The following is a 21,273-nucleotide window of genomic DNA, read 5'->3' on the forward strand; positions in this document are numbered from 1 at the left end:
TCAAAGTGAAACATGAAGGTTTTACCCTTATTCAGCCTCCTGGCAAAGATTAAGAGCCTGGGTGTGAATAAAGCTTTTAGCAGGGTCGCCAGCAAGACGTGATTTCTCTCTTGTAGACAACTCTCACCATCATCTTCCCAGTCACAGCCCTCGCCCCGCGCCTCGCCCCGCCCCTCGCCCCGCCCTCGCCCCGCCCTCGCCCCTCGCCCCGCCCCTCGCCCCTCGCCCCGCCCCTCGCCCCGCCCCTCGCCCCGCCCCTCACCCCGTCCCAGCTCTGGGCACTGAATGCCTTAGTCCCGGGCTCCTGCGCCTCCTCCGAAGCCCGCGCGCAGCCCCGCCGCCCCAGCGCCGCGTGCCGCTCCCGGTAACCGCTCGCGGCCCCGCTGCCCCCTCGCTGAGGCCCTGGGTGGCGTGTCTGGGCCCTGACCACCCTCGCAGCCCGGCCCTGCCCGGCCCGAAGTCCGCGCTAGCTGTGGAGGTCTGTGACCTCCAAGCTGGAGCAGCCGGGAGGGGGGGTGGGGGGGGGGGGAGGAAGGGGGCGCCTCCTGCCTTGTAGGGGTTCGGCTGTGAACCCCGACTTTGGGGAGATGCTCTGTGCCCGGAGGCTTAGGCCCCGGCGAGAAGCTCAGGCCTCCCGGGACCTACTTTCCACCCAGGCCCACGTGTTCCTGCAGGCCTGTCCCCGAAGGGAGACCCCCCCCCCCCCTCCCCGTCCGCGCCCCTCCCCACTTCGCCGCGGCCAGCGGCTTCGGCCTCTTCTTCACCCTGGTCGTTACAGCGCTTGCAGTTTTCGGCCCTGTCTCTGCTCTGGATTAAGCTCCAGAGTAGCAGGGAAGATGACTACCACAGTAGGCCCCAAGGTTTACTTAGGCCAGTCCTGCAGCCAGTGCCTGCAGGCCCCATTAAATCAGTCCATTCTTCCTCAACTTCACCGCCACTGCGGGAGCAGATTCTCTCCCTGGGCTTCTGCAGTGCACTGCGGTGTTGCTCTGTAGTTTTTGCTCTGTTGGCCTGGGAATGCTCACCCCCTGCGGCAGGTGGACAGAACATGGACAATTCTCGGCTTGGTAAAGAGCCTGGGTTCGTGGCTAATCATTCCAGCACTGTGCTCCCACGGGCAGAGCTGGAGTCAACCCTGACTTTGTTCTTGGACAGTTTGCCAGCATCCTACTGAGCGGGGAGCTCAGAGCAAGAGCACCTGTGGTCCATTCCACTCATGTGCTCTGAAAAGATTTCCTGCCTCCGATCCTTATTGCCCCACCTGCCCCTGCCCCTGGCCACACGTGTGCAGAAGTGTTTTGGGTAGCTCATTTGCATGGTTTTATTTAGTCCAGCTCTATCAAGTGAACTCACAAGACTTTCTTCCTGCTACTCCAGGTTCTCAGACAGCTTGCTGGACACTAACCCTTGCCAAGAATTACATTCCTCTATTAAGGCACTGCTAGCCCCTGACTTCCCCACCCTGCTTCTGTGTGTGGTGGACATTGTGCTTGCATTGCGTACCCACTGCAGTAGTCTTTTGGTGTTACCTTGACTTCCTTTCTTTAACAACGACTTCTATACTAGGGGGTCATATATCTCATGCCTATGCCCCCTGTTCCTTTTCACTGTCTACAGATTCCTGGCTTGGATGATTAAGCTCATCTCTGCTCTAAATTGGGTGAACCATATATCATATGCCAGAGGACTGGCATATGACAGTCCATGTAGAACTCACACTGGTTCCACAGGTGTCAAGGACATCTTCTACAAAGCCAGAATTATTCTAGGCCAATGCCAGCTTATGCTCTTACAAGATTTATACCCTCTCCCTCCAAAATAATCATCAATAAAGTGGCTAGTCTGAAGCTTGTAGCTCATGCCGGCAATCCTGAGATCTGAGGATCCTGATTTGAAGCCAGCCCAGGCAGGAAGGTCCATGTGACTCTTATCTCTAATTAAACAGCAAAAAGCCAGAAGTAGAGGTATGGCTCAAGTAGTAGAGTGTTAGCCTTGAGCAAAAGTACTTAGGGACGGCACCCAGACCCTCAGTTCAAGCTCCAGTATGAGCACAAAAAGCTGGAGTGGAGGCATGGCTCAAGTGGAAAAGCACTAAGCAACTGAGCAAGCACAAGACTGAGTTTACACTCCAGTACTGGGGGTGTCGGGGGAAAGCTGCCTATTTCTTCAAATATTCTATACCAACCTGTCTTTTTGTACTTGGAGGTAGACTTTACTACTGGTGTGGACTGAGCTTTCCCTTTTCCCAGAATTTCCCAGTACTCTTCTCTAAGGTAGTGAATCAGGTTCATAATCTGAATAGTACCAGAGACTCAAGTTAGGTCTGTTGTCTGCAGGTCTGGGACAGACAGCTCAGTTAGTGGTGGCTCAGAGACCAGCTGAGGGGGCTGTGGCTGTTCGAGTTTTACCCTGTGGAGTGCTGGGACTTGAAGACCAGGTCCTCTGCAACTGTTCCCTCTGCAGGCCTCCAGGATCATGTGGTATACCAGCACCAGGGGGATGGCCCCACAGGTCAACTTTGAAGGAGCCCTCTTCTCTGGCTATGCACCTGATGGGGGTCTCTACGTGCCTGAGGAGCTCCCACAGCTGGACAGAGACACCTTGCGTCATTGGAGCAAGCTCTCCTATCCCAGCCTGGTGAAGGAGCTCTGCTCCCTCTTCATTGGCCCTAAGCTCATTCCAAGAGCTGAGTTGCATGGTAAGCAGCCATGCCCTCTGTCTCTGCCGGCTCAGCAGTCCTACTCCAGAGCTGTAAACCCATCACCTGACTGCTAGAAAGTCTCTAGTTGCATTTCCCCATCTTGGAACTTTTCCCTGACTCAAAAATCTCAGAATTGGAACTATCCTGACAGAGTTCATTTATTCCATCCATTTCCCACCTCCAGTGAGCTAAATGCCCACATGATCTGCACAGCACGTCTTTATTTAAATTTTTTTATTATGACTAGAGATATTACAGTCATCCTGAGTGGCTTTAATATTAAGGTATTTTCTCTTTGTGTATAAATCACCAGAACCTCAGATTGCTATTTTCTCTTCCTGAATGGATTTCAGAAGGGACAATATTACCAAATACCCTGTACTGATGTGTCTCACAAACTATAATGTGCCAATAGGTTCCCCTGGACACCTTGTTAAAAAGCAGATTCTGATTTAATAGTTTAAGATGGGTCTAGAATTCTACATTTCTCTCACATTCCCAGATAGGATTAGTACTGTTGGTCGATGGACCACACTGGATAGCAAAAATGAAATCCATAATATGGGTATTTGGGCTTGGGGGGCTGGGAGAAGTGGACCATTCAGCATGTGATCCAATAGGCACCACCACAGATTCTGTATTTTAACCACATCCCAGGTGCTTGGTCTGCAAATGAAAGTTTGAGAAGTTCTGTACTAGACTACTCTGCCAAAGATGTCATGGTATATCAGTCATGCTCAGGTCCTGGCAGCATGGTGTAAAACAGTATTTCAAAAACTAAATGAAATCTTTCTGCCTGTAGGAAAGAAAATAAGAAGAATGAGACACTGACTTAAAAAAATATAACTAGTTAATTAGCCTCTTTGGAATATATGCTCACAAGAAATCCAGGCTCTGATAAAGTGTACTAAATGAAAAATGAAAGTCTTCCAAGTACCAGTTCTGGTCACTGGAGGATCCTTCTGAGGAATCTATAAACAGTTTAGCTCATGTCTTCCCAGATTTTTTCCAAGGTGTATTAAGTTGTATTCATAAATGTTCAGCTAAAACAAAACATTTATGTTAAAAATGTTGAGATAAAGAGCTTCTGTTTGTTTTTTTTTCTCTTGGTTTGGTAGCAGGAGATGAGATCTTTAAATTTGGAATGCTAGTAAGACTGAAAGGAAACTTTAAGGAAGATATAATGCCCTTCATTCACTGTCTAACCCACTGTCCTAACAGATCTGATTGACCGTGCCTTCAGCAGATTCCACCACAAAGAGGTGGTTCATTTGTGCAGGCTGAGGAATGGGCTGAATGTATTGGAGCTGTGGCATGGAGTCACATTTGCCTTTAAGGACTTGTCCCTGAGCTGCACAGCTCAGTTTCTGCAGTACTTCCTGGAAAAGAGGGAGAAGCATGTCATTGTGGTTGTAGGTATGTAGTGGGGGGTCCCTTAGTGCTGATGGTAGTGTCCACCTATAGGATGCTCTCAATTGAGTCTCTTATGGAATCAATTCTAGAACAAGATTGTTAATCTGTTTTGGCACTGGGAAACCCTTTGTCATGCTAGTAGAGGTTATAGCTGCTTCTCAAAGTAATATTTTTTGTTTTTTTGTTTTTGTTTTTGTTTTGGTCGGTCGTGGGGCTTGAACTCTGGGCCTGGGCGCTGTCCCTCAGCTCTTCAGCTCAAGGCGAGCGCTCTACCACTTGAGCTACAGCGCCACTTCCGGTTTTCTGGTGGTTTATTGGAGATAGGAGTCTCACAGTCTCTCCTGCCCGGGCTGGCTTTGAACCGGGATCCTCAGATCTCAGCCTCCTGAGTAGCTAGGATTACAGGCGTGAGCCACCAGCGCCCGGCTCAAAGTAATATTTTTTGTTTCTTTTTTTCTGGTCCTGGGGCTTGAACTCAGGGTCTGGGTACTGTCCCTAAGCCTTTTTGTACTCATGGCTAGTGCTCAACCACTCTGAGCCACAGCTCCACTTCCAGCTTTTTCGTTGGAGTTAAGAGTCTCATGGACTTTTCTGCTTAAGCTGGATTCAAACCATGGTCCTCAGATCTCAGCCTTCTGAGTAGTTGGGATTACAGGTGTAAACCACCAATGCCCAGCTAGTAATGTTTTTAAGAATACATAAGATTATGAGGAGTATACCAGTGGCTCACACCTGTAATCCTAGCTGCACAGGAAGCTGAGATCTGAGAAGGTTTAAAGCAAGCTCAGATAAGAAAGTCTGTGAGATTCTTATTTCCAATCAACCAGCAAAAAATGCTGGAAGTGGAGTTGTGGCTCAAGTGGTAGAATGCTAGCCTTGAGTAAAAAAAGCTAAGCAGTAGCTCGGGCCTTGAGTTCAAGCCCCAGTACACACACACACACACACACACACACACACACACACACACACACACACACACACACACACACACACACACACACACACACACACACACACGCCCCAGTACACACACACACACATTTTAGCTATGGATCAGTGGATCCTAAATGGAATACTAAATTCCTATCCTTAAGTATTCAAAAGTAGATGTTACTGAATTTGGCAACAATACTTTTAGGGCCACTCATTTCCTTTTCTACCCCTCTCCCTTCTTCTAAAGGGGAGATGTCTCCTTTCTTCCCATCCAGGAACTTCTGGGGACACTGGGAGTGCTGCCATTGAGAGTGTTCAAGGGGCAAAGAATATCGACATCATTGTTCTGCTGCCCAAAGGTCACTGCTCAAAGATCCAGGAACTCCAGATGACAACAGTGGTGAAGGACAACGTTCACGTGTTTGGAGGTGGGTGGTGCTGGGCAGAGGCTCCAGAGCATCAGGTCCTGCCTTGGCTGAGTCTGTTTTGGCAGATGGCCTAGGACACACTGCTGAGCATCTTTCTTACTCCTCTTTCTCTCTCTCTACCAGTCCTTTTCTGATATAGGTGATATAAATCCATTGGTGTAGTTCTGCGCAGGTTTCTGACTATGCAATCTTCTCAACTACTAGAGGTGACAGATGCATAAACTCATAACAGCTCAACCAAGAAAGTGCAGGTTTAACGCCATACCTCACAGAATGCCACCTCCTTGTAGGTTTTACCTTCCAGTGGTCTGTGTGTAGGAAGTCAGGCAGAGCTGCAACTAAGCCAAGTGATTTGGATTTAATTCTAAGCCTTTGACAAATGTATTAAGCAAGTAAGAGGATGTGAAGCCAACTGCCAGTGTCTCATATCTGTAATCCTAGCTACTCAGGAGACTGAGATTGGAGGATCTCAGTTTTAAGTCAACCTAGGCAGGAAAGTCCTTGAGACTCCAATTAATCACCAAAAAGCTGAAATGGAGTAATTGGGCTCAAGTGTCAGAGAGCCAGTTTTGAGTGAAAAAGCTAAAGGACTGTGTTTAGTCCCTGAGTTCAAGTCCCTAGTACTAGCATGCATGCACACACATGCAAATACACACACACACACACACACACACACACACACACACACACACACACACACGAGATATTGTCACTCATTAGCTGTTCATGCAACAACTAAGCCATGGTCATGATTAGTACCTATTTAAATTAGGAAGCTGCTTAGTGATACTCACACATAACTAGTCTTGCAATAAAGTCCTTAACCATTTAGTATTGTTGTGGTTGAAGAAAGGAGAAGACCTCTTTATGTGGCAGACCATCTATTCTAAATGGATTCTGAGTGGATATAATCAGTATGGAGACATAAGAGTGGGGTAGAGAAGACAGGGGTGACTGGGAGAGGAGCCACATACTTTTATTTTCACTTTTTACGTTGACCTCAGGGGCAGGAATTAGAGCCGTGGGCATTGTTGGCTGAGGTTGGCACACCAGTTGAAGACAGGTCCATACAGCCTGTCATACTTTGGTTATTTATTTGACAGGATAGCAAAAGGGTATGATGAGAAAAAAAAGTATTCATTGTATAACTAGTGTAATCTTATAAACAATGTTTTTATGGGACATCTACTTTGTCAAGGAGTAAAAAAACAACAAAACAAACAAACAAACAAAAAGCCCTCTCTACTCTTGTCTTTGGCAAGCACATGTTCACTCTGGTGTCATCTGTGGTTTTGCTGATGTGGGTGTTAGCAAAATCTTACACGTTAGCCTTGAAAATTGCCCATTTCGGGGCTGGGAAGGTGGCTCAGTGGTAGAGTGCTTGCCTTGCATGCCTGAGGCCCTGGGTTCGATTCCTCAGCACCACATAAGAAAAAAGCCAGGAATGGCGCTGTGGCTCAAGTGGTAGAGTGCTAGCCTTGAGCTGAAGAGCTGAGGGACAGTGCCCAGGCCCAGAGTTCAGGCCCCACAACCGGACCAAAAAAAAAAAAAGAAAATTGCCCATTTTTGGTTGCACTTTCCTGTAGTCATCGAAGACTTTAGTGCAAAAGATTCAGGCTTGTAAGGGGCCCTGTTATATTTCAGGTACCAAAAACTACTAGTTATAGATTTAGGATGGTCTTTTAGTAGCATTAGAAAATAGCTTTTTGTATTGCCACACCACCAACTGCTTTCTTGCCCTGTGCACAGATATTCTAAGGTTTTTGCCTATGGATGTGAATGGAAGCTTATCCTCTCTCTCTCTCTTTCTCTCTCTTTGGTATCAGTACTGGGGTTTGAACTTATTGCTTTACTAAAAGCTGCTGTTCTGCCACTTGAGCCACACCTCTGCTTCTCACTTTTTGTTGGTGGTGGTTGTGGGGCTTGAACTCAGGGCCTGGGCACTGTCCCTGAGCTCTTTAGTTCAAGGCTAGCACTCTACCACTTTGAGTCACAGTTCTATTTCTGATTTTTGAGTGGTTAATTGGAGATAAGAGTCTCCTGGGGCTGGGCACTGGTAGCTCACACCTGTAATCCTGGCTGCTCAGGAGGCTGAGATCTGAGGATCATGGTTCAAAGCCAGTCCTTGTAGGAAAGTCTATGAAACTCTTATCTCCAATAAACTACCAGAAAACCTGAAGTGGTGCTGTGGCTCAAGTGGTAGAGTGCTAGCCTTGAGCTGAAGAGCTGAGGGACAACACCCAGGCTCAGAGTTCAAGCTACACAACCACCACCACCACCAACAACAACAAAAAAGAGTCTCATGGGGACTTTTCTGCCTGGGCTGGCTTCAAAGAATTGTCCTCAAATCTCAGCCTCCTGTGTAGCTAGTATTACAGGTATGAGTCACCCATGCCCAGCCACTTCTAGCTTTCTACTGGTTAATTGGAAAGAAGAGTCTCTTGGATTTATCTGTCCGTGCTAACTTCAAACCTTGATCCTCAGATCTCAAGCCTCTTGCATTGTGAAGATTATAGGCATGAGTCACCAGTGTCCGCTGAGGATATGTTTCGAATTTTAAGAAAATAATGCAGCTGGGCGCTGGTGGCTCATGCCTGTAATCCTAGCTACTCAGGAGGCTGAGATCTGAGGATCTTGGTTCAAAGCCAGCCCAGGCAGGAAAGTCCATGAAACTCTTATCTCCAACAAACCACCAGAAAACCGGAAGTGGCGCTGTAGCTAAAGTGGTAGAGCACTAGCCTTGAGCTGAAGAGCTGAGGGACAGTGCTCAGGCTCAGAGTTCAAGCCCCACGACCGACAGAAAAAAAAAAAAAAGAAAATAATGCATAATCAAATCAAAGTTGCTTATAAACATCACTGTTCAAATTTTCCTTTCCAGAGCTTACTGTTTTTGTTTCAAGGAGAATGTAGCTAAGTTCAGAAACTAACAACAAATAAATGCTTTCCCTTAGACTGGTGAGCAGTCTGTGTGGATCAGCTGGCTTATTATGTGTGGACATGATGTGTTAAATCAGCAAGAATTAGATCACAATTAATACTATTATTCAAGATGCTTTTGGCAGGAAATAACAGAAAATTCAAACCAACTTAAAGAAGAATAATTCCTAGATTCTATAACTTGTCCTCCAGAGGTGGCGTGTGCTCTTCCTTGGTTGAGTCAGGAGCTCAGTGGTACCTTAGGACACCAGTTCTTGCAATTATTTACTCTACCTTCCCCACTCCTGAGCATTGTTCCTGTTGTGGTCACATGATGGTGATTCTGGGTAACCAATTATCTCTTTTTCTATGGCTCTTCCTTTTTTCTCTGATTATAGTTAATTTTATTCAGGAAGTATTAGATGGTTATAAAGCATATTTTGAGAAATATAGCGGTGTGTGTGTTTGTGTGCACGCACATAAGCATGCATGTGTGTGTTGGTCCTGGGGCTTGAACTCAGGGCCTGGGAGCTGCAGTGACTCTTCCTTAGAAGCAGTGAATCTTTCTCTAGAACTTCATGTATATGTCCCTTCGCCTCTCGCTGCCTGTATTTAACATATGTCCATCTTGGTGCCAGTACCCCATTTCACAAAAATGCTTGGCTTGGTCCTGGCAAAGATAAAGGATTACTATAACTGGATCCAGCATTTGGGGGTTGACATCTGAACCTGAAGTCGGTCCCCCAGCCTCATTGCTATTACACAGTGGTTAGGGGAGACTGGTTCACAACCTTGTTGCTTGCTCTAGCACTTCCCCCAGCCAGTTTCACTCCCTGCCCTTCCTGGATGGATCCAATGGAGAAAGGCCCAAGTGTCACATAAGAATCAGTATTGGCTAATTACTGGTTCTGCTATCTTGGGGGACATTTGTTAGACTAGTGCACAAGTCACTAACAAATTTGCCTAATGATTCACTTAAAATGAAGCTAATGGTTGGGTGATGGTGGTTCATGCTTATGATCCTAGCTACTCAGGAAGCTGAGATCTGAGGATCAGGATTTGAGACCAGCCCTGACAGGAAAGTCCATGAGACTCTCATCTCCAATTAAGTGGAACTGTGGTTCAAGTGATAGAGTGCTAGCCTTGAACATAAAAAGTCAGGGACTATGCCCAAGCTCTGAGTTCAAGCCCCAGGACTGGCATTCTCACACACACAAAAATTAAGCTAATGTATAACAGTTCAGAGAGAACTGTCTTTACCAAGCAAGCTTATCTGATACATGGAACAGAAAAAAGGACACTCACTCTCGTGACCTAAATGAGGGCAGACCACAGGGGACTAGCGACCGTTTCCCTCCAACCCAGGGAGAAGTACAGAGTGAAGGACCTTCCTCTCAGAGTCTCAGACTCTTCCCATTGGCTAACACTTTTCTTCCTTCACAGAAGTCAGGGAGAAGTGGGCGTGGAATATGAAGCAAAATACTTTTTCCACTATCCCCCAAGGCTGCCATGTTATATCTTACTTTATATAATGATAGAACTATTACAAACTGTTCTGGTTACATTTTCTTTTATCATAAGCAAGGGAAGATATCTAGGATCACCAGAATATGAGCTATGGCTAGTATCCCTGAGAAGCTTCTTGTTGAGTCTGAAAAGTCATGGCTAAGCCATGAGGTTTAGCAATGATCTCAGGTGGGTGGGCTCAGCTCCCAGGGTACTAGTATAGTCCAGTGCTGACTGCCTATGGACGCTTCTTGCCTCTGAGGACCACCCTCTTCTCTCTTCCCCCAGTGGAGGGAAACAGCGATGAACTGGATGAGCCCATTAAGGCTGTGTTCGCCGACGTGGCTTTTGTCAAGAAGCACAACCTGATGAGCTTGAATTCCATCAACTGGTCTCGGGTCCTTGTGCAAATAGCTCACCACTTCTTCGCTTACTTCCAGTGCACCCCTTCCATGGACACTCACCCCCTCCCTCTTGTGGAAGTGGTTGTGCCAACAGGGGCTGCTGGTAACCTTGCAGGTAAGGAGACCCCAGGGAGCAGGGAGACTTTTCAGATAAACATTCAGTCTTTCTTGCTGTCCTCTGGCTGAGGAGCATGAAGGTCATGTCCTAGTTCTGAAAGTGACAGGAAACCACAAAGAATGTCTCAGATTTTCCTGCTCTCTGTGTGTGTGTGTGTGTGTGTGTGTGTGTGTGTGTGTGTGTGTGTGTGTGTGTGTGTGTGTGTGTGTGTGTGTGTGTGTGTGTGTGCTTGCCCCATAGACACCCTAGACTCTTGCTGCCTTGGCTTTACCCCAGGGTGCTTTAGCAACTTGACCTTGCATTCTCCTTCAATCAGCAGAGTGTGGAGAAACAAAGTGAAGACTCAGCTGGGGAGTCTGGCAGTGCATCCTCCCAGAAATATGGACTTTATTCCCAGCCCAGTCAGCTGCCTGCTGTGGGGGCGGTGGCTACGTGGCATGATGCATTCTCTCTCCTGGACACTACCCAGATACCACGTGAGGTGGAAAGCATTCTGGACTTAGGATTCTGGCCCCAGATCTGCCCTTTGCGAGTTGATTGGCGATATGGCGGTCCCTCAGATGCTCTGGGGCTGTAAAAAGAGTGAATCACTTATCATATATCTCAGGACTTCTGTGGGGAGCAAACAAGATTCTTGGTGTGTGAATAAACTTTGTAAAGATAAACTTTGTAGCTGCATACCCTTAAAATAAATTTCCCATGTAATAATTAATATCCATAAGCATTTGTATATATATATATATATATATATATATATATATATATATATATATATGTTGAGAACAGTGCTAAATACCTGTAATGAGTGAATTCATCCTTACAAAATGCAGACCTGTAAGGAAGATGAGAGAGTCGCTCCTTGTTATGAATGGAAATTGGTTCTAGGACCCCCATGGGTACCAGAATCCACTGATGTTCTCAAGTCCTTTATCTAAGGTGTGTGTACATTTGGAATCATCTCTAGATGAGTTATGATAGCCTATCAGCATAGAAATTCTATCTAAATCGTTGTTATACTTTTATAGTATAGGGAATAATGACAAGAACAAAAGTCTACATGTTCAGACAATTTTATTGAGTATTTTCCATCCATCATTGGTTGAATCTGAAGATTCAGAGCCCACAGATATAGTTTGATTTCTACTTTCTCATGAAGAACTAGAGGAGAAGACAAGGTCAGCTAGTCCCTGGTACCATGGCTCTTCTCTCCTCCATTGTTTTGTTCTATGATTTGTGTATCATTCACACGTTTAAACTGTACAGTGCTTTTAGTATGTTCCAGATTTGTGTGACCATCACTGTAATCAGCTGTATAACATTTATATCCCTGAACCCGGTAGCAGCCACTCCCATGTGCCCTTGAGCCATGCCCCACATCAGCCCATGCCAACCACCCGGCTATTTGTCTCTCTGAATTCTCTGTTCTAGACACTTTATAGTACTGGACTCACACACTTGGTGGCTTTTCTTTAATCTATTTTTTTCACTTAGCATTGTATTTTCAAAGTTTATCCACTTTGTAGCCCCTGTCACTGTTTATTCTGCTGCATGGATTTATTGTATGTTGCAGGACATTTGAATTGTTTTACATCTTGGCTGTGATTAATGATGCTGTGAACACCTGCATATAAGTTTTTATGTAGACCTGTGCTTTTAGTGCTTTTAGTTCCTTTGAGTTTGTTCCTACTAGGAGAACCACAACACATATAGTAACTATGTGTTGAATATTCTGAAGAACTGCCAGATTGCTTTCCAAAGGAGTATGCCATTTTATACTCCTACTGGTTCCTAGTAGGGAACAGTTCCTAGTATTTCCACATCCTCACCAACAATATGGCTTTTTATTTTATAGGCCTCCTAGTGAGTATGCTGTGATAGGTCATAGTTTTGGTCTGTCTCTCCTTGATGATTAATGATGCTGAATATGCTCGTTGAACATTTGTATATCAGTGTGTGTGTGTGTGTGTGTGTGTGTGTGTGTGTGTGTTGGTAACTGGAGCATAAATTCAGGGCCATGCCCTTGCTTGGCTTTTCCCTCAAGGCCAGTGGTCTACCACTTGAGTCACACCTCCACTTCCATTTTTTTGTTGGTTAATTAGAGGTAAGAACGAGTCTTACAGATTTGTCTGTCCCAGCTAGCTTCAAACCACAATCTTCAGACCTCAGTCTCTTGAGTAGCTAGGATTATACGCATGAGCTACCAGCATCTAGAAAATCATTTGTTTATCTTTTTCTTTTTTCTTCTTTTTCTTTTTGATGCTGGCCCTGGGGCTTGAACTTGGGGCTTGGATGCTGTCCTTGAGCTTTTTCACTTGAGGCTAGCACTCTATCATTTTGAGCCACAGTGGCATCTCCAGCTTTTTTTTTGGTAGTCAGTTAGAGATAAGAATCTCATGCACTTTACTGCCCAAATTGGCTTCCAGCCACTATCCTCAGATTTCAGCCTCCTGAGTAGCTAAGATTATAGGCATGAACCACTGGCACCTGACTCTAGGCTAGAGAAATTTCTGTTTCAGATCTCTTATTTTTTAAATTGAGTTACTTGTATTTTTATTGTTTAGTTGTAAGAGTCCTATATATATCCAGGATATATATCTCTGATTAGATATATGATTTGTCAATTCTTTCCCCAATCTGTACCTTGATTTTTTCAGAATAACTGTCATTGGAAACACAAGTCTAACAAAAGTCTCTCCATTTTGATAAAACCAAATTTAACCAATTGTGTTTTTGTTTTTGTTTCTGAAACATTGTCTCCTGTGTTGTCTCAAGCCGGGTGCATTGCTCAGAAGATGGGCCTGCCCATCCGCCTGGTGGTGGGAGTGAACCACAATGACATCATCCATAGGACCATCCAGCGGGGAGACTTCTCTCTGTCTGAAGCGGTCACACCAACCTTGGCATCAGCAATGGACATCCAGGTGGACTGACAGGGAAGGGACAGCTTGACCCAAGTGTTAGTGGGGTGGGACTGGATGAAAGCTGAAATCAGCATGGCCTGGGAGGGACTCTGCCTTTCTGCCCAGGTACCCTACAACATGGAGAGAATCTTCTGGCTGCACTCTGGCTGTAACAGCCAGGTGACAAGAAGCCTCATGGAGAAATTTGAAAGCACCCACACTCTGCTTCTACCCAAGGAACTGCACAGCAAGGTTGGTCCCTATCCATACAGCATAGGGAAAGCAAAGGATGTAGCCATACAATGGACTGAGAGGTTAGAAGTTAGGATAAGGGGAGAGGATATCTAATTTTTTTTACATCTACTATGAAACAAACACTTTCACAGTCACCTTATTTGTGTTGATTGTGTATGTGGTAGTGGTGGTGGTGGGTGTACTGGGGCTTGAACTCAGGTACTGCCCCTTAGCTTGAGGTCAAGGCTAGCACTCTACCACTTGAGCCATACCTCTACTTCTGGCTTTGTAGTGATTAATTGGAGATAAGAGTCTCACAGACTTTTCTTCCCTTGCTGGCTTCAAACTAGGATCCTCAGATCTCAGCCTCCCGAATAGCTAGGATTACAGGCATGTAATGAAGAGGCAATATAAACATGGTTTATAGTCAGCCAGACCTAACCTCAATTCATCTGTGAGATGTTGGACTTTTCCTTAAACTATGCTCCTCCATGTCCTCATCATAAAACAAGGATAAAAATGCTTGTCTCATGATGGGGAGATTTAAGCCCAATAATACCTGTGAGGCATTTTCTAGAGTGCCTGGTAATTCATGACTTGATCCAGTAACATTGTTTCTATTTATTGTGGCTGTTTATTTCCAGTAATCACAACAACTGGCAAACAAGTTCAAAGCCACTGTGTCCCTCCAGTCTGAGCAGACTTGCTCCTGTGGAACTCTTCTTCCACCCCCTCCATTGTCTCTCTTTCTTTCAGAATGAGAGTTTATTGTTTAGAAAATAAATAAATTGATTTATTTTAGGAATCTGGTTAGAAAGGACTGCTTTTATTTCAATACAACCTAGTGATGGCTAGTTATGTATAAAATATAGGGTTTCTGAAAGTACCTTTAATTTTCAGTACCATATTCCCACTAAATGGTGGAAATGTTTGACTGCCTTTGACCTAGTCCATGTCAGACTATTGGCAACTAATTGGATTTGTGAGCCAAATTCCAACTAGATACATAGACCTACAACTCAATGAATGAATCAGCTCAGACTTGGGAAACTAGCCAGGCATGGTGGCTCCTGTCTGTAATCCCAGCACTCAGGAAGTGGAGGCAGGAAGATTGAGTTCAAAACCAGCCTGGGCTACATAGCAAGTCTCTATCTCAAACATCAAAACAAACCAAAAAGCCCAGACATTAGGCAACTGATTTTTATCCTGAACAGAGTCAGCTATTTAGTATGACGGTTTCAGCTGTGTTACTGGTGTTGGTCTGTGTTGTGTACAATGGGCTTTTAGCCCTCTTTCCCTACTTCTCTAGCCCTGACACCCGCCTCTCTCTCTGGCCCTGGTAATCTTCAGCTTTTAGAGGCGGTGACATCTGAGTCGGTGTCAGATGAAGCCATCACCAGGACCATGGCCCGCTGCTGGGAGGAGAACCAGTACCAGCTGTGCCCTCATTCTGCCGTGGCTGTGAGCTACCATTACCAGCAGACAGACAGGCAACAGCCCAGGTATAGATCCCGTGCGGGGTCTCGGTACCTGGTAGGGGAGGGGGAGGCTTTGACTTTCAGGGGTCTCCTCTTTCCCAGGTGAGGAGATGGGATGGAACTGTGGATGATGGCTTTGGACAGTGTGTGTGTGTGTGTGTGTGTGTGTGTGTGTGTGTGTGTGTGTGTGTGTGTGTGTGTGCTGGTTGGTGAGCTAAGCCTTCAACCAAGAGCACCTTGCCAGGTAGGGACAAGTTCAAGGTACTAACAGTCCCTTGGTCTCCCTTTTATGCCCTCTCCTCCTCCTGTGTCCCTCATTCCTTTTCTTTCTCTTCTGCCTCCTCCTTCCTTGTCCTCTGACTCTTCTCTCACCTATCCTCCTGCCCACGCCTGCCCCATCCCTTGACAGCGTTCCTCGGTGCTGCCTGGCCCCTGCCTCTGCAGCCAAGTTCCCAGAAGCAGTCCTCGCTGCAGGGCTGAGCCCCAGCCCACCTGCGGAGATCCTAGCCCTGGAGCATAAGGAGACACGCTGTACCCCAATGCGGAGAGAGGATAACTGGACACAGATGCTTCGGGACACCATCGAGGCCCTGAGCCAGAGGTGGAAGGGTCAGGCAGTCATGCCCTAGGAATAGTCTTACTGGAGTTGGTTTTCTTTGGACTTTCTGATCCCAGGAGGGGGCGCCCTTGAGCTACCTCGGACCCTTTCTCCCGAGGCTGTTAACACAGGCCTTGTGCCTATCTTCTTGAGTTTATCTGGCTCCCAAGCCATGTGCAAGCTGTCTTGTCAGCAGAAATGATGGGAAAATCAAGAATAAATGTGCTGTTCAGACTGATGAGATTCTCGGATCTCTGCAGCCCTGTGGCTGTGGAGTGGCGTTGCTGAGGTGTGTGGCTGCTCAGGTTGCCTAGCTTTATGGAGGCAGCGGAGCAGGTGGGAGAAGGGGGTCCCGGTGCCTGTGATGTGGACAAGGGTTAAAGTGGGGATCACTAGATCCATGCTGTGTGGACAGAAAGCCTCAGTGACATGCAAGTCAAGTTGATAAAGTGAGTCAGGTTGCCCTCTCTTTTGTCAGCTGCTGGCTGGCAGCTGCTTATTTATGTTACTGGGTTCAGGTTGAAATCCTGTGGATGCCAAGGAGCATTTTAGGCCAAGCGAAAACCCATGAATATCAATGTCAGGATTGTGCTTTGGATGCTGGGGGTCCTGGACCTCTAGAAGGGGTGAAGGTATCTAACTATCTATCTATCTATCTATCTATCTATCTATCTATCTATCTATCTATCTGTCTGTCTGTCTGTCTATCTATCTTCTATCTGTCTGTCTATCTTCTATCTATCTATCTATCTATCTATCTATCTATCTGTCTGTCTGTCTGTCTGTCTGTCTGTCTGTCTGTCTGTCTGTCTGTCTATCTATCTTCTATCTATCTGTCTATCTTCTATCTATCTATCTATCTGTCTATCTATCTATCTATCTGTCATCTATCAGTCATCTATCTTCATATCTATCATCTGTCTATACATCATGTTTACCTATCATCTATCTATTGATCCATCTATCTATCATTTATTGATTGATTGATTTTGCTACTGAAGATGCTGTTGCCCCATCCTTAGGGCACCTACTGAAACTCTGGCCTAAAAGGCCCTTCCCTGCCCCAGATCTGATCTCTGCCTGGCGTCTCTGTGGTGTCCAGAGAGGAAGGGAGAAGCTGGAAAGCTTGGCATTCAGCACCATGAGGGGTGGGCAGGGTCCTGGATCCTAGAGGGTGGGATGAGTCTATTCCTTTTGCAGTACTAGGGTTGAACTTGCAAGGCAGGTGCTTTACCACTTGATCCTCTGTCATTTCCAGATGACAGTGACCCCTTACAGGCCATAACACTTGACAGTTTCTAAGAGACCTTGATATCCACAGTAGCAGACACCAACGGAACCCCTGGAGCCTTTTATGCTAAGGTACAACAGGCCTAATGCTTAGGGGGTCACATACTGTTCAAGGCCAATGAAGATGTTTTAATTTTTATAAACTGACACTGTTGTACAATATACATTTTGGTAATACTGTGGTTTGAAGTCAGGGCCTGGCACTTGCACTACCACTTGTCATATTTCCAGCCCTTTTTGCTTTTAGTTTTTATTTCATTTTTTAAAAAAGTAAGGTCTTGCTTTTTGCCCCAACTGGTCTGATATAGGATCCTCCTGTTTATGCTTTGTGTGAGTGTGTGTGTGTGTGTATGTATGTGTATGTGCATGCACTCGCATGTATGTGCATGTGTGTGTGTGCTTGTGTCTGTGTGTGTGCATGCATGTGCACATACTTTCTAGTCCTAGGGCTTAAGTTCTAGGCCTGCGAGCTGTCCTTGAGCTTCTTTTGCTCAAGGCTACTGCTTTATCACGTGAGCCACAGCACCACTTCCAGCTTTTTCTGAGTAGTTTATTGGAGATAAGAGTCTCTTGGACTTTCTTGCCTGAGCTGGCTTCAAACTGCAATTTTCTTTTTTTCTTTTTTCTTTTGCCGGTCATGGGGCCTGAACTCTGGGTCTGGGCGCTGTCCCTGAGCTCTTCAGCTCAAGGCTAGCACTCTACCACTGGAGCCACAGTGCCACTTCCGGCTTTTTCTGCTTATGTGGTGCTGAGGAATCAAACCCAGGGCCTCATGCATGCAAGGCAAGCACTCTACCACTGAGCCACCTTCCCAGCCCTCAAACTGCAATTTTCAAATCTCAGCCTCCTGAGTAGCTAAGATGACAGGTGTGAGTCACTGGTGTTCAGCTTGTTTATGCTTTTTTATGTAGCTGGAATGACTGGTACATACCGCCGTGCCCAGCTTTTATTAGCTGAGATGGAATTGTTTGAACGTCTTTGCCAGAATGTTGTTGAACTATGATCCTTCCAATCTCTGCCTTTGGAGTAGCTAGGATTACAGGTGTGAGCCACTATACGTAAGAAAAAAAAATTTTTTTAAAGAAGAAAAGCCCAGGTTTGGGAAGGTGGCTCAGTGGTAGAGTGCTTGCCTTGCATGTATGAGGCCCTGGGTTCAATTCCTCAGCACCATATATGAACAGAAAAAGCCGGAAGTGGCACTGTGGCTCAAGTGGTAGAACGCTCACCTTGAGCTGAAGAGCTGAGGGACAGCGCCCAAGCCCAGAGTTCAATTCGCACAACCGACAAAAAAAAAAAAGAGGAAAAGGCCCATGAAAGTCATTATGTATCCCTAATAGTGCCTACTATCGGCCAGTTGACACATTACCAAAAAAAAATCATTTAATCCTGATAGTGACAAGTGGAGTGAGTCCTTCTGTTTCCCTATCTCCAGGTGAGGAGTCCAAGGCCCTGAGAGGTGAGGTGATCTGCCAGGGTGCCACTGTTAGGGAGTGGAGAGATGGACACCAGCATTGTGGCTAGGAGTTGCATCCTAGCTCCTCCTGTATAGACCCTAGCATTGCTGCGGGGCGCCCTCTGCTGTCAGCCTCTCTCACCCTTCCTGGCACGATCCCCTCCTGGTTCTTCCCCTCCACCCCTGGCTTGGGATGAGTTGGGAACATGGTGGTATCTCTCTAGGAGGCTCACATGGTGCAGGGGGAGGGGGGAGGGGGAGGGGGCGCACAGGGCTTTTCTGGTCTGTGATTCAGGCAGACCTAGCTATGGCTCCCCATTGTTCACCGCCACATTTCTGGGGACCTCAGGGCAGGGTTGAAGGCTACCAGGAACCTCCCTGTCCTCTGGATGATTCTGGGCCTCTGAGAGGCCTCCACACCTGTGAAAGGGGTTCAGAATAAAGCCAGTGGACACAGCAGAAAGTGACTGGAAACAGGAAATATGGGGTACACTTGCTACACGGAGTCTTGTGGGACACAGAGGAGGAGGCCTGGAGATGTAGTCTGAAGACTCACCGACCCTGTAAACACACACACCATGATGGGGTGAACTGTGTCCCCAAATGACTCTGTTGCTGTTGTAATGCACAATGAATTTTTAAAGGTAGTGAAGTTAAATGTATGTCTTTAGGGTGGACCCCAATCCAACCAGACTGGTGTCTTCATAAATAGAGGAAATGAGGGCCCAGATGGGTACAGGCACCAGGAAAGACAGTGAAGTCCCAGAGAATATGTCCCCTGCAGGTGGGGGAGGGAAGGAGGAGGGAGGAGGGAGAGAAAAGGAGGGGAGAGAAAGAGGAAAGAGAAGAGAGAGGGAGAGACCCACCTGAGCCTATAACTTGATCTTGGACTTCCACAACACTGAAGAAAGAAACATCTGCTTGTTGAAGTCTGTGATATGCTACTATGTCAACTGAAGCTGACTAGTACACTTGTGTACACACACACACACACACACACACACACACACACACACACACACATAATACACACATACCACTGAATGGAAATAAACAAGCGAGTTAGACTCCAGTGAAGTCTTTTCTACTTCATCCACTTCCTGGCAGTGTGAGCACAAGTAAGTGATTTCATGTCTGTGAGCCTCAGTTTCCTCTCCTGCTTATCAGAATACTTACCTTGCAGCTTTGCTTTGAGGATTACATGAGCTAATGGATTTCTAAGTGCTGGGTAAACTCTCAAATGCTATACAAATGGTTCTTCCTATTAACACAATTATAGCCTGCACCGAACAATTTAGTACTTTTAAGCTATCCTGTGTTATTTTAAACTAATTACCTTGAGTCTTCTCTTGCCAGGAGGTTGCCTCTTCCTTGGGGATAAAGTTATTTTGTGGTCCCTCAAAATGCTAATGCAGCTTTGGGCACAGGATTGGAAATGGACCTGGCCCAGCCAAAGTGCCCAGCAACAGAATCTGCTGAGGTTATTTGGATGCCAAATGGCACAGACTAAACACCTGTGGCACTGCTAGCCTGCTAAGATGTCTGGTTCATTTGCAGTGATGAAAACAATGAGGGAAATCTCTCCTTTTCTTGAGCATCGATGATAGCCCATTGTAAAGCACCTTCCAGAACTGATTCCTCTAATCCCCATGGGAATTATACGAACAAGTTCTATTGGGATTTTCATGGTAGTAATGAAGAAGCACAGCTCAGAAAGGTTAGGCAACTGTCCAATGCCACACAGCCAGTGAGTAGTAGAGAAGAGCCGTGAGGCACAATGTAGAGTCTGAGGACTTAATCACTGTGCTCTACTACTAGGACAGTTGCCTCCTGTTTCCAAATCAATGAATGTGACAGCATGTAAGCCAGATGGGGAGATGGTGGTGTGTGAGGTTTGGGGAAGAAGGCTTGTGGGAGGGGTGGGAAGAGGGGGGAGCAGGTGATAAATGGCTACTCTGGGGAAGACGCATGGACCCATGAAACTGGCTCTGGTTTCCCACATAGAGCCTCGCTTCAGGGATGGCTGGGAGCACATGCTTCCTCAGGGGGGTGGATGTCGCTAAAAGGGGGTGACAGAGCTTCTGTGGGGTTCCCAGCTGCTGGTAGGGAGGCCCAGCCTGCTGAGCCCCACCAGGAAGACCCACAGGCTGGGCTGAGCATCTGCGTGAGGAAGGTGGGTGAGCCTGGGACACGTTGCTGTTTGCCGTTTCCTAAATAAGCTTGGGTAAATGATAGGAAGTAAGGGTGGCTGAGCCAAGATAACTTCTTGTAGCCATGCTGGTGTCTAGGCAGGAGATGGGTGCTGTCCACCCAGCTCCAAGGCCTAGAGGTGAGACAAGTCATCCTTTGAAATGCAGATGCCTAGCTCAAGGTGAGCTAGGAGGGCTCTGCTTCAGAGAATGCAGATGTTACCTTGTTTTCATGGTGGGGAGAGTGATGCCCCCTCCCTTAGGTGCTGGGCATACCTGGATCCCTGGAGGCAGGGGCAGGCACTTGACTGATAGGTTACTGAACCTGTCAGTACAGTGTCTGGGACTGTGAATGTCCTGTTACAGGCCCCCTGGCCTGACCCTATTTAGGCATGGACTGGCATAGGCATCAGGACGCCAGGCCACGTGTGTCTCCGTGATTATGTCCTGTGTCCTGTCTCATGGCTCATCTCTGGTCATCATAGCATCCCAGTTCAGCTCTCCATCAGAGCTGAATTGGCTTGTTGGTATTGTTTCTGTTCTTTTTGTCCCCCTCTCTAGCCTGTTTCTGAGCTATGTTATGTGTATTTATTTGGGAGCTGCAGGCCTTTGGAATAACTGGCTATCTATGGCCTGCTGTGTAATAAACACTCCAAAATTCCATCTGCCAAATATGTGGCTTCTCTGACAATTCAGCTTACAACAGATACAA

At 46.5% G+C, this 21,273-nt stretch overlaps 1 protein-coding gene across 2 annotated transcripts; it reads left to right on the plus strand.

The window, feature by feature from the left end:
* The first annotated feature begins 292 nt into the window (after positions 1 to 292).
* Positions 293 to 15,867, plus strand: Thnsl2 (threonine synthase like 2). Of its 2 annotated transcripts, XM_042690494.1 has the most exons (9): positions 293 to 364; positions 2,464 to 2,698; positions 3,923 to 4,117; positions 5,323 to 5,475; positions 10,186 to 10,416; positions 13,192 to 13,340; positions 13,446 to 13,571; positions 14,904 to 15,055; positions 15,441 to 15,867. In XM_042690494.1, exons 2-9 carry the CDS (start codon positions 2,476 to 2,478, stop codon positions 15,658 to 15,660), a joined length of 1,449 nt encoding a protein of 482 aa, XP_042546428.1. In that variant the 5' UTR covers positions 293 to 364; positions 2,464 to 2,475; the 3' UTR covers positions 15,661 to 15,867. The 2 variants fall into 2 exon arrangements, with proteins under 2 accessions (XP_042546428.1, XP_042546429.1); XM_042690495.1 differs by lacking the exons at positions 293 to 364; positions 14,904 to 15,055 and having other exon boundaries at positions 2,340 to 2,698; positions 15,441 to 15,643.
* The last annotated feature ends 5,406 nt before the right edge of the window (positions 15,868 to 21,273 follow it).

Source organism: Dipodomys spectabilis, unplaced genomic scaffold, assembly GCF_019054845.1.
Source record: "Dipodomys spectabilis isolate Male_0828 unplaced genomic scaffold, ASM1905484v1 ptg000137l, whole genome shotgun sequence".
Lineage (NCBI taxonomy): Eukaryota > Metazoa > Chordata > Mammalia > Rodentia > Heteromyidae > Dipodomys > Dipodomys spectabilis.

Coding starts and splice junctions, on each gene's coding strand:
- Thnsl2 (XM_042690494.1), top strand. CDS start 2,476: ATGTGGTATACCAGCACCAGGGGGATGGCCCCACAGGTCAACTTTGAA. Junction 2,699..3,922: donor TCCAAGAGCTGAGTTGCATG/GTAAGCAGCCAT, acceptor CTGTCCTAACAG/ATCTGATTGACCGTGCCTTC. Junction 15,056..15,440: donor ACAGACAGGCAACAGCCCAG/GTATAGATCCCG, acceptor ATCCCTTGACAG/CGTTCCTCGGTGCTGCCTGG.